Genomic DNA, 12720 nt, shown 5'->3' with positions numbered 1-12720 from the left:
AAGTCTAAGAAGTGGTAATATTGTACTTTCTGATAGAAACCTTGGGCCTTTCTTTTTAAAAAAAAAAATATCAAAATGCCAAACAAATCTAGAAAAGCTGAAAAACAGTAACTCCTGACATGTGGTAAAACACAAATCCCACTTCATTCTCACTACTCTGGTGTCAGTCCCAAGACACTGCAAACTGGATCATTGAAATTAAACTGGGATTAAAAATAAAACCTTGGGGGTCTGTGTGCACGTGCTGATGAATCAATGTTTCTGAATGAACGTGAATATATGTCCTGACTTTGGAGCAACACTAATTCTCAGTAATATAACATGAAAATGAAGAAATTATCAGGGAGCTAAAAACACCCAAGCATTATCCCTGCACAACTTCAGTACTTCTGATCATATTTCCAGCCACAGGAAACTGCACAGATTTTCCCCAGGAGACAGCTGTTTTTTTAAGAAGTTATTGAAATTCTTCTTTTGCAATCCAAGGGCTATTTAAAGTCCCTACAGGGGAGAGTCAGTTATTTAATTCTTTAAATTATCTTACTCTCTATTGATAAAAAGAGGCCCAATTAGGTGTGTTTTCAGGTGCAACAAAACTAACTGCAAAGGCCTGCAATTGCAGAGCTTCCACTTCCCCAGGTGGGCAAGGCAAGAGGCTGCACACATTATTCCAGGAGCTCAAGAGGGACACCATAACCTTTTCCACAATACTCATCACATTTTTCCACTGCTCTGGTCCCTAGAGCCCTGGTGAAATGCCTGCCTCCTCTGTGAAAGGATGTGCTGGGAAATAATATCCTAAGATCATAAAGATGGTATCAAGCATTTTTGTATGGATCAGTACTGATTCCAGCACCTGCCATTTGCCACAGCTGCCCCCAAGGCTCTTTTGTGACAAAGAGCAATTTGGTGTCACCATGATGAAGATGAACCTCCTCACTCCTGCCACAAAAGTGGCTCCTGTTCAGTAGCAGAGCTGAAGTCTCAAGTTCAATATGTTGACTTCCAGCTCCTCACTGAATTCAACACGTTGATGGGAAATTAGGAGACTGACTACTTGACTGCACGTTAGCTCAAGAGGCTGTTCTATATTTGATCTGCAAGTTTAAAATGGCAACAGGCACGCATTTCCCACAGCTGCAATTCATCAGCACAAACCAGCTGTCATCTCATGCAAAGAAATCACAAGTCTCTAAGGTGAAACAGAAATGCAATTAGTTTGCATTAAGTCCAGCTTGCTAGAAGTGCAGTGTAACATAAATTACATGTAATTTGAAACTCTAGGTTTAAGAGATCACTGCAACTGCAGATGAATTCAGGATGTAATTTATTTTCAGAACAATTTTCAGAGATTATTCACATACCCAAACATACCTCATTTAAAGATGGAAAATTAAAGACTAAAAAAGTCTTTACGTATCTATTCTTGATTAAAAGTAGTACTTTTTCATACTGTCATCAGATTCTCTAATTTAGAAGATGCTGAAGATGTCTCCCTTGCTAATTATTCATAAGTTTTGTATTGATCTTTCTAGAACATGGTTATTTCTCTGCTGTGAATGAGGCTAAAAGGAAAAACAACAGAGTAAGCAACAGTTAATACACTGAGTCTTAAGAAATACAAACCCTGTGAAGGACAAAGCCAGCACGGCCAAATTCTACTTTTACCATCCAGTGTTCCTTACAAATAGTAATAAGGGATTCTTTTGGGAAGTGTCATATAGCTGATATTTTTCCAGGTGTGTGATTAAATTTAAAGAACTTGTCTTCAGTGTAACTGAGATTTGTTTTCAGTTGTCAGACTGATACATAGAATAGAAATTAATGCCCAATATTTAGAGAAGATTGAGTATATTTTTTTCCCAGAATTTCTTTTCCTCTTTATATTTTTGTTTCCCTTTTTCTCCAAAGGTTTCTTTATTTGTCTGAAGCAAAAAAATGCATCTTCTTTTTCTTAAAGTGAAAGAAAAGAGACAGAATTCAGTAGCTGTCTTCATTTCACTGCTGGTCTCACCACTCCAACTGCTGTCAAGTCTACCAACTAAATTGGTACTTTACGCTGTTCAGCCCCATTGCCTACCAACATCTGGCTCGTGCTCCATTCCCATAAATTCCAGCTAACTACTTGCAGATGAAGAAACATCTTTCCATCCAAGGAAAATTTTAGAAAGCTCAGTGGAATCTCCTGCCAACCACATCGTGTTTTTCAGGCTGCAGCAACCTTGCCTATTTAGTTTTATTTAGAAAGTTAACTAGAATGCTTATGGTAAGTAACAACACTTTAATTATGCACAGTGTAACAATGGTGAGCATTCACAATCAGACACCCAGTTTAGGTTGTGGGACACTCCAAGAACCTGGCTCCAAGGGTGTGGGCACACCTGAACACATGCTACAGCACAGGCACATGCTCTCCCAGGTCCAGCTCTGTACGTGAGGGTAACTCAGACCCACATGCAAATTGCATGCACTCGTTCCAGTCCAGGAGAAGAGCCAATTTCCAATTGACATGCAAAAAAATTAAGTTTCCAGATACACAAAGGCAGACATAAGAATGGCATGCTAAGTTTGGATGCATAGATTTCAACCAAGTTTCAGTCACCAAGCAAATCTTCAACACAGCAGTACCACACTCTAATCGCAAATAAATGTAATTAGTCAAATTTTTGAAGGTATTCCAAGGGTACCATCTTCAATGAAAATGATGAACTTTTTATTTTGTCTTTTTTCCCATTTATTCCAACATAATGCTTAAATAATTGTTATAATCCCAAACAAAGGAGCAATTGACCCAAGATATTTAAAACTGAAATCCAGATTACAAAAGCCTGCATTTTGCAACAAGTGTTGATAAACGGGACACTAATATAAAGTTTTTTTTAATGATGCTTTAACAATTCATTGTTTTTCAAGTAGCATGGCTGCTTAAAGCCACTGCTAATACTTCAGGAATATATCACATTCTAATAAGCTACTAATGAGAAGAGGGATCAGAAAATGGAAGGTAACATAGTCACATAACAATAAACAAAATCCCTAACTGCAAAGGATAAATTCGTTTTAGCCCAGCTATTCATTCCAGTGCCTTTTCTTTACTTTTTTTTTTTTTTAACTGGAGCATATTGGTATATTTTGCAGATGATGCTTTATTAACTTTTTTAGCATATATTGGAAGGTCAGAGACTCTTTATAATACAGCTGCTTAAAATGGAACTCTGATTCAGCCATACCAGCACAAAGACCTCTAGTTTTTAAAGAAAACCCCAGACGTACATAGCATACAAATTCGACACATATTGTACAGCCACAGCAGAAAACCCTTTTAACATTCAATGTCCAGTTTAACAACCACCGCTATTCTTCAAATACATTTCCATTACTACTGATCACACCTGCAAAATTCATTCAAACTAGTCCCACTTAAGTCCGGCACTTACCACTACCTAGTCTTAGCAGCAGTACATCCTGGAGCCTCCTGTTCAAGTCTCTGAGCTCTTTCATTTCTGACACGAGTGCCCCATACTCCTTTAGCTTCTTTGCCTGTTGCACAAGCTGTCTCCGCGTTCTCTCCAGCTCCTGTTGAATGTGTCTCATTTCTTCCTGTTGCTGCTGGTAACTCCTCAGCAATTCCTCATAGAGAATCCGAGGAACTACAGCATCGTCCATATTGTTCATGCCTTCTGTAGCCTCCATAAAAGCCTCCTCAGGGCTGGAAGTATTACTGAGACTCATCCCGTTCTGTTTTTCAAGGCGAGCAACAACTGCTTCAATGCTTTTGTGTGTACCTTCACTTTGTTTCCTCCCATCTTGTCTCTGCACGTTACAATAAAAAAATAAATAAATTAGGAGAGCAGTTAAGACGTAATAAAATCAAAATTCTACAGTCTTGGGAACTGCTAATATTCCTGTTTTCCAAAAAACTAAGACAAAGCCAATCTGCAAAAAATATTTTGCCTAACAAGTTCTTATGGACATAACATACAGCATAAGCAACATGCAATTGTAACTCAGTTACATGCATGTACAAACTTCTGAGGCAGTTAAAGGCCTTCCTGCATTTGTGCAAATTTGTGCACTTACAAAGGCAGTGTATATAGGTCATTTGATTCTGTATCATTATTTTTTTAAAAAAGTGGATCTACATCTCTTTTTCTTTAAAGTTTACCCTTAACATTCAGATTTCTGACAGCAATTGATTTTCTGATAAGCAAAAGAAAGAACCAACTGTGTACTCCACTTGTCACCTGTGACGACAACAGAGGTGAAAGCAGCACAGCACAAAGCTGTTCTGTGAACTGAGGGCTCGTCCTTCCCACACTTTGGGAGACAAAACCTCCTCTGACTCTCCCTACAACACGTTCATCCAACTGCCTGATGCAGGTGACTGAGTTAACACTATCAGCAAACACTGAAAGGGATTTGAAAACACTGAAGCTGGAGACAGAATATATCATCCAGCCTCATCTTTCTTATCAACTCATTCCTTCTACATTAGTACTGCATTGCAGAGGCTTCAGGTCCTGAGAACTCTCAGTGGAATTTTACCTTCAGTCATCTGCACAAACCCTACAAATTAAATCACATCACTTTCTTGGGGCCTGGATAGTGGGATTAATATGTGACAGTACAGGTAAAGTCACTAGTTTTACTGGCCAAATAGGAAAAGGCATTTGAATTTCCAAGCAACCGCAAGGAAAGCAAATGCAGTTCATAGATTAGGGGTGAGAAGCTGACACTATCAAATTCCTATACCACAATATCCATGAGTAATGTGGCAGAAAACAAAATTATTTGATGTTACACCTGCTACATTCATGTTCTAAAAAAAAATTAACAATTAAAAAAATAGCTGTCCCCCACAAAGAAATGTCACTTCTGCAGCTACAAGACACATAAAAAGCCATAGAGCAATATCTTATTTTGAAGTTGGCAGACTTTTAAATAAAAAAATTGATATAAAAAAATAAATACATTATAGTGGGTTTCTGTCATTTGAACCTAAAAAGGCAACTGGGAATTATAATGGAGTGATCCAGTCCTGTCAATTCTTCTCAGTCACTGCTGTAGCTGGGCAGTCTCAGAGCACCCCTCCCAATTCCAAACAAGTCGTGAGCAAAATGCCACAAGTGCCACCAAGAACAGCTGGTACAGCCAGGTACTGGTGACTTTTAAGGCATTCTGGGCCAAAGTGCAAGAGCATTGTTGCATTGTCTGTTGTGTGGACAGTATACACGGGAAAACGTCTGACTGCACTTAAATGAAGTTTTGAAAACCCATACCCCACCCCCACACACAATGTGACCCAATTTCACCAAACACACTGTTTTAAGGGGATCAAAAGCAAGTCTGGAATTCTTAAGCTAGGATGTTGTATGTGCCGCAAGCACTTACAAAAAAGATTAAAAAAGGAAAGGAGGGGAAAAAAAAACCAGAAAGACTTCAGTACCTTACTGTGTCTAAGCTCCACATCTTCTTCCCCATAATCTGTAACCTCCCCAGCTTCTTCTATGTGATTGAGAGAGAGTTTGGGGATTTTAATTTTCTTCTGCATCACACTGTTCTCAAGGTCAGTTTTGTCCTCTAAAATGTATATTAAAAATAAGGTTTTGTTACATTAATCAGTGTTCTTACTTCCAAATACTACACGACTTAGGCAAGACCAGTTAAAAACCCAACCTCCCAGGCTCCAATTCCCTCATAATACCATGATCAAATTAGTCCATGGTGTAAATCCACCGATACCCACTAGCAATTCTAAAGTTTCAACTGGGGATCAGTCTGGCCCAACAACACGAATAAATACTGAAAAATGCCAAGCTAAATTCAAACAATCCAAACTGTTGATGAGTGGCTTGTACTATCACCAAAGTTAGAGCTGAAGAGACTTTAAATAAAACTTCCTGTATTGCTTTAAATTATATTTACCAATGGTATTTTCATATTCATAATCCTTTGCTGCAGTTCAAACTCTACTTAGGGTTAAAGTGAAAATAAACTTGATAATTCATCTTATACTCTAACCATCATCTGTCAGCAGCACAGATCTATTTGCACACATGGCAGATTCTGCTGTTCTGCAAAGTGCAGGGCTGGAAAAGGGAATGTTGCTGGAGAGCTTCAAAGTGCATTACACAAAAGTTGCAGGAGAACCAAATCTGTAACAAAATTACTACACAATCCCTATTTCATGAATTAATGGTAGTCATGTTTTTCCTTTAGAAGTACTGGCAAAGCCAATAAATACCTACATTAATTTTTGCATCTCATTAAAAATTTAAATAAAATATTTTCAAGTCTGTAACATTTTAACATATCTCAAAATTAGGTATTAAAAATATTAATCTGAAAATACATTCAAAATATTTTAATATTCCTTAAAAGGTAGAGAGGGGACAGTAAACCAAGAGAAGAGTCTCCCAAAACGTGCCTGTGATTGGTAAAATTCTTGCACAATGCACAAGGTCTGAGAAGATTCACTTCTTCCTGATAGTGTCAAGGAGAATTGCATTTAAACTATCAAGCATTGCCTTCATACACTGAGAGTTTATGAACAAGAAAATATTTTGAGTCTTCTTATCCACCTGCAAATTTATTCTGCAAAGTGTCCCATGAATATTTTTGAAAGTGCCAAGGTGGATGGCTCCCGTGAGTGCTTAGTTGCATTGACTTTTGCTTTCTCAAATTAGCATCTCTCCACAGGACCTCAAAATGGTTCGTGTTGACAGTGTAGGAAAGGGAAACAAAGGTAAATCACTGTTTAATGAGGAGCAAGGCATTCATTAGAAATGAATTACACAGATGAATGCAATTCATTTTGTTACAGATAGAAATGGATCTCTTGTAGGCAAATGGTGATATTACAGCCCAAGGCTATGTAAAAAGAATAGGCAAAGAACATGCAGAATGAGACATTAGACAACCTGAAATGAAACGCAGATGGTAGCAATAAATACTAAGACAGATGCAAAAAGAAACAGATAAACAACAAAAACCAGCTAGGCTTATTTTAGATCATTCTCCATTCCCCAGAGCACTGTGGATGCTTATCCCAGTAAAACAAAAAGGCAATCCAACTGTTTCAGTTTTGAAAAATAAACCCCTATGTTTTCATTTATCTGGAAAATGTAGGTTCATCAGAAAAGTGAGATAAGCCAATTCTAATGCCAGAGACATGTGAAGAAAATAAGGGAGCCCTTCCCAAAAAAACAAATAACACAAACTTCCAGACTGAAGGACAGACTGATGGGTATTGGTATGTTCTTGGAATTTAAGAATAAATGAATCCATATTGAAGAGGGCAAAAAAAAGAAAACCACCAACATTTTCTGTGTTCTTGTATTTTGAGGCATTAGATAGATTGAGGAATCCTTTGCTAAAATATGTTCTCTCAACTCCTTGGAGGAAGAGCAGCACGTGGATACTGCAGAGCCAGCTTCTCCAGACTGCTTTGCCAAACCATCTTCCATAGGATATGCAGATGACCTCCTTCTTCATCTAAAGAACTGAGATCAGTTTCTGTCCTCTGAAATAACCCTTGGCCTCACAACCAGATGGACACAATCCATTACTTGACACAGTTAACAAACTTGTCTGCTGACAACTCCTTGAGGGCACCAGAAGCCAAAACCCCACACAAACTGGACAGGGAGACGAGCCATCCTCCCAACTGCAGGGAAAAGCGACCCTCAAAACAATCAAGGACAGGGGTCACAAAGGAGAAAGTGCCTGTGCAGACTACAGAAGTCAGCAAATGCTTTCCAGTGAATAAACCAACATTAAAACAAAAACAATTTGGGAGAACAGCAATATTTATCTTTGATGTTGGCTTTTAAAGTCAATTCATAAAAGCTAATAACACATTCTATGCACTTAACATTGAAAATGAAAGGAAATACTTAGTTTGGGGTCAAAGAAAACAAATGCAAAGCATCTGAACTGTTCATTCTCTTCACTCTCCATTGAATTTCAGTTTGCCTATGAAATGTATGTTTGCAAAACTTCACTGGTTTTGAAGTTTGTTTATACATCTCCTTACAAATGCTTAGTTTGTACATTGCTGGCATGTAACTATCAACACAGTTCTCTTTCCGTTCATTTGACTTTTTGGTTTTACTGCTTATTTCTACATGAACCAGTAAGATGAAGAAAGGAGCTGTCTTCTCCACGTACAAAATTTGAACAAACAATGAGTTATAGAGTTAAAGCTCAGGAACTTTCAACGTAGACAGTAAGCAAATAAATGTTCTTCTGCCTTCCAACAACAATACACATAATATTTTTTTACATATGCTCTGGTCTTTGAAAGCTTTTTATACCTAACACAATCCATCCAGTGTGTTGAATATGAAAAGGCCTTTTGTTCTTTTTTTTAAGTGCATTTCTAACCTCTGTTGTCTTCTGCATTAGCTGCAGATAGAGCCAGAAAAATATCAGTCTGAATTTGAGATTAATGCTAGAGTTCTGGCTCTTGTTCTGTAAATATTAATGGAATTTGGGAAGGGGTGGGAGGGAGAGAGTGGAGACTGGGGGAAGGGTAGGAGAAACATGAACATGCATTTACAGCAGTTCTCCCTAGGATTCTATGTCTGCTGTTGCAGATGTACAAAAGAAGAATCCAGCAAAAAACAAAATCACACCTGTGATTTTGAGCCAGAAGAAAACCAGGATAGGAACCAAATACATGGACAAGCTGCAACTCAGTGCCTGAGGCTACAGAAGAGAGAGAAGGGCAGCCTAAAAGCATTGTAGCTCAGAGCTTCATTTTGTGACAATCCAAATCATTTGTCTGGACTTTGTTCCCAGTCATTTAAACCTTGCTAGAAGTTAAAAATTACACCTTCCCCTAGGTGGCTATGATCAGCTTGTTATAAAGTTGTGTCTATTGTTTTCCCTAGATATGCAATGAGTGGTTCAGTGATATCAATTACTGAGAACTAGCACTTAACATACATAATTAGACACTCGTAACAAAATATGCAGGGTGGAATGCACAATACAAGAATGGATTCCCTCTGTTCTTTAGGAAGGGACATTCTGAAAGACACATGTAAATTAGGAAAAATTGCTTTTGTTCACAGAGAACCTGGCATTCCGCGATTCAAGATAAAGAGTAAAGCAGGCTGGAATAATTGCACTCCAAGAAAAGATCAGACTTGGAGAAATCTTGGCAGTCAACTCCTCACGGTTCTGAGGCACAGGGCTCAAGAGCCAGGGCATATGACAGCATCTCTCCCCATCCAAGCTTCTCCCAAAGCTGAACGGGCAGTTAGAAAAAAAGTGAACTGCTGAGGAATTTCAGAGTGCCTGGGAACACATTTGGCCTCAGCAGCGCTCAAAGAAAGAAAAGCCTAAACAGTAACCCTGCATCAGAAAATCCGTATCAACTAGCAAAGCATAAACTGTTCCTGGAATGCTTTCTTCAATGAGGCCCTCATTGCAGCGTCAGGATGGGTGGATCCAGGCCAAAAGGTAACATCTTCAAGTCTAGAGGGGAAGGGAACTGAGGCAGAGAAAGCAACTTTAACAGGGCAGCGAATTGGTTAAATCCAAGGAGAAATGTGTTAGTGCTCTAAAACTGAAAACCCTATTGTGGGAAGTAAAGTAAAACTATGAAAATCGAAGTCTTCTTAAAGCGTCCCTTACTTTATAATTTAGAAATAAGGACTGAACAAACTAATCCCTTCAAAAAAAGAGTTCAAATGCTGATTTTTTTCCATCTTTGGAATGAAAGCTGGAAAAATAAAGGAAGAGAGCTCTGCACTCCAAATGGATGAGGGATGGCAGGTCTGGTATCAGTCCAAAGAAGGGGCTTGGCAATGCTATAAATCTTACAGTAATAAAATGAAAGAACCTTGAACAGAATTCGTCCTTCCCCTAAGCCTTCAAAAAAATTCCACTCCTTGTGAAAAATGATACGCTGACAGATGAAAAAACTTACCATCAGCCTTCCCACTTCCAGGCATGTACCCAGCACATATGGACAACACCTGCACAAGATTCCCCACACACTGCTGCACTGAACTGCTTTGCTACTGATTTAGCCAGGTTGCTTCTACAGAGAAGGTAAGATCACCTGCCTGGGCAGGCTGTGCACTGGTTACAGATCAGGAAAAGCAAAAGATGCATAAGAACCAAAGCAAAGATCTCATAACCAAAGGTGTATGTGGTGCTTTAAAGCAAACACACCAAGCACAACAGGCATGGAATCCTAAGTGCCACTTACACACAAATAAACAATATTCAGTACTGTTGTGACTGAGAAGGAAAACAGCACGATAATAATAATAATTTTAAAAAAGCCACCTAAGCTTATTTGAAGCTGGAAAAAAAAGAACTATAAATTACTTTCTTAGCTGATTTAATACAAACATTAAAGGAGGACTTGAAGAGGAAGAAGAGATGAGATTTCAGAAGATGTAATGATCCTGCCAGCTCAGAAGATATTCAGGATACAAAGCAAAAAGCAAGGTGCCTCATATAAAACATGTCTGAGCTAGGAGTACGCTGAGATTACGACCACTACCAAAGAAGAAACAGAATGACAGTAACAAACACAGGCCAACAGACAGCAACAGAAATGCAGAAGTTATTTGAAGAGGACAGGTGCCACCAAAATCAATGCAGCTATAAAAGGGAGGAGTGTGCAAAAGCAGGGTCAACCAGGTGCTGGCACAGTCAATTCAGGATTTGGGTAGTAAAATTTACTATATTGTTTTGCTTTTTTTTTTTTTTTTTTCAGACTAGAGGAGAGCTTTATTGGACGGACAAAGGAAAAAGATTCCAGAAACAAACACTGGGCACAGTGAAAGCACTTCAGAAGTATATTTAGTTGGACAGAAAGGTAGAGCTGACTGTAAGGAACAAAGTGGATGAGGAGTATGTAAGAGACAGCAAGATTTTGAGTTGGAAATGATAAACGAGATTATTCCTCCCCTTGACTCTAAATTCAAGGCAAATGGACAAAAATTGTAAGAAAATATGTTGGGACATCCTAAGCATAAGATGAAAAAGATTTCTGCTAAGGGTGTCAGAAAGGGAAGCTGAGAAAAAAATGTAAGTGAGAAAACTTAGCAATAAAAAGGCAGAGCTGAGAGATGGCTTCATCTGGACTTGTATCACTCCCAAAATTTTAAGAACTAAGTAGTTCTGCAGCACCTCGCCAGGAAGAGAAAATGAGAAAGTCACATGAAAAAGAGAAAACACACAAATGAGTGACTGCAAGGTTGTCTTCAGAGCACAAAGAAGAGTGAGCAAAGTCAGGGAAGAACAACACATCAAGCAGCACTGTGACAGGCAGGGCTGATAAGCACAGGAAGGTGAAGACATCCACTTGAGGAACCGGCCCAAAAGGCTGCTAAATCTTGTGAAGTGAATTTCAATAAAGTCTAAAGAATAGGAAACAGGGTGAAAATAATTCTTAATCAAACTGGGAAAAGGCAAGATAGAAAGGTCTTAAACCACTGCTTGACAGGTTTAGAGATGATGGGTAAGAAGGATGATGTGCCAAGAGCCTGAACCAAGACTGCTCACTGATGATGGAGAAAAAGCCACACCTGCTTCATACAAAGGCACTAAAGAAGGGAGAGAAAGATAAAGGAGCCAAAATCCTACAGAAGCAGAGCATAGATTATATAAACCTCTTAAGTCCTCTCTGAAGTTCTACATCAAGTCTAGCTCTTGCTCATTAATATTTAATACAACAACACAAGCAAATGCACAGAGCATGGACCTGCTGCTGCGCTCACAAAACCCAAAACAAACTAAATACAAAAAAGAACCTACTATGCCAGCTACTGAAGTAAGTAATGTTGAGGTCCCAATGCAATTTTTCTTCCAGTGGAACAACTGAGATACCCAGTTTTATTCCGGAAGGAGTGAGCATTACTGATAAGGCCACCTATTTGTAGTCAAATTTCTAATGCACATGAAGACACCCAAGTATTTTATAACAGTCTCCTTTTGCATGTGCTCACTTACCAGCAGATTGTTCAGATCTACAGATCTGCAACAAAAACTTACATGTATTTTCTTCTTTAATTTCCATTATTAATATGAAATCTACTTTTCAGTTCAAAAGTAAATACAAAGTCTCATCAAAAATAATTAACCAAAGGCTACAAGGCTCAAACTAATACAGCTAAAAATAGCCATTATTCTTTGTCAGCAAAACTCTCCCTTTCATTTAACTTTTAGTGGTACTAGAACTTGGCTGCAGCACAAACACATGGAGCTGGACAATGAAGTTAAGAAAAGACTATGCTGAGAAACAGGAAATCATGTTCTCTGCAAGACTGAGGATGGTTTTAATCCTGGATCCAATATTTACTTAAATACTGACCTTGAGTAATTCAAACTTTTCATCTTACTGTCTCCATCTAGCTCACTGAAGTGTTGTACAGATTTGTTAATATTTGTACAATACTCTGCACATGTCAAACGCAAAGGATTACAGCTATTATGGAACAACTCTCTTAATCCTTTCCGAAACAAATGCACTAATACAGCATTACCACTAAATTTAAAAGAAACCCTGAAAACAAGCAGGATGTGAAAATTCCATCCTTTAAATCTTTCCTCTGCACCTACACATGAAACTCACCTATGAGCTTTACTTTTCAAAAACTGGAACACAATAAATATTTTACAAAAAAATATTTAGAACAAAAACTATGTATTTCTTTAGAAGTTCAAAAGTTCATTGAAAGAGAACATCAGTCTCAA

General features: G+C 38.3%; 1 protein-coding gene across 12 annotated transcripts in view; it reads right to left on the bottom strand.

The window, feature by feature from the left end:
- The window catches only part of BEND5 (BEN domain containing 5), an 875016-nt gene that overhangs the window by 330099 nt on the left and 532197 nt on the right, over positions 1-12720 (bottom strand). For 7 of the 12 annotated variants that reach the window (XM_088169744.1, XM_088169743.1, XM_088169737.1 and 4 more), the window contains 2 exons: positions 5447-5580; positions 3438-3813 (listed from right to left, as the gene is read on the bottom strand). The exons of 3 other annotated variants lie outside the window; for them this stretch is intronic. In XM_088169744.1, the coding sequence (XP_088025870.1) occupies positions 3438-3813; positions 5447-5580 (510 nt within the window). Of the gene's footprint in view, positions 1-3437; positions 3814-5446; positions 5581-7320; positions 12457-12720 lie in introns of those variants that run through there. 2 more of the 12 variants (XM_088169746.1, XM_088169739.1) reach the window with 2 other exon arrangements.

Source organism: Sturnus vulgaris, chromosome 9 (genome assembly GCF_052056855.1).
Source record: "Sturnus vulgaris isolate bStuVul1 chromosome 9, bStuVul1.hap1, whole genome shotgun sequence".
Classification (NCBI taxonomy): domain Eukaryota; kingdom Metazoa; phylum Chordata; class Aves; order Passeriformes; family Sturnidae; genus Sturnus; species Sturnus vulgaris.
Note: the sequence above shows the minus strand (reverse complement) of the source record. Positions and strands in the feature narration are given on the sequence as shown.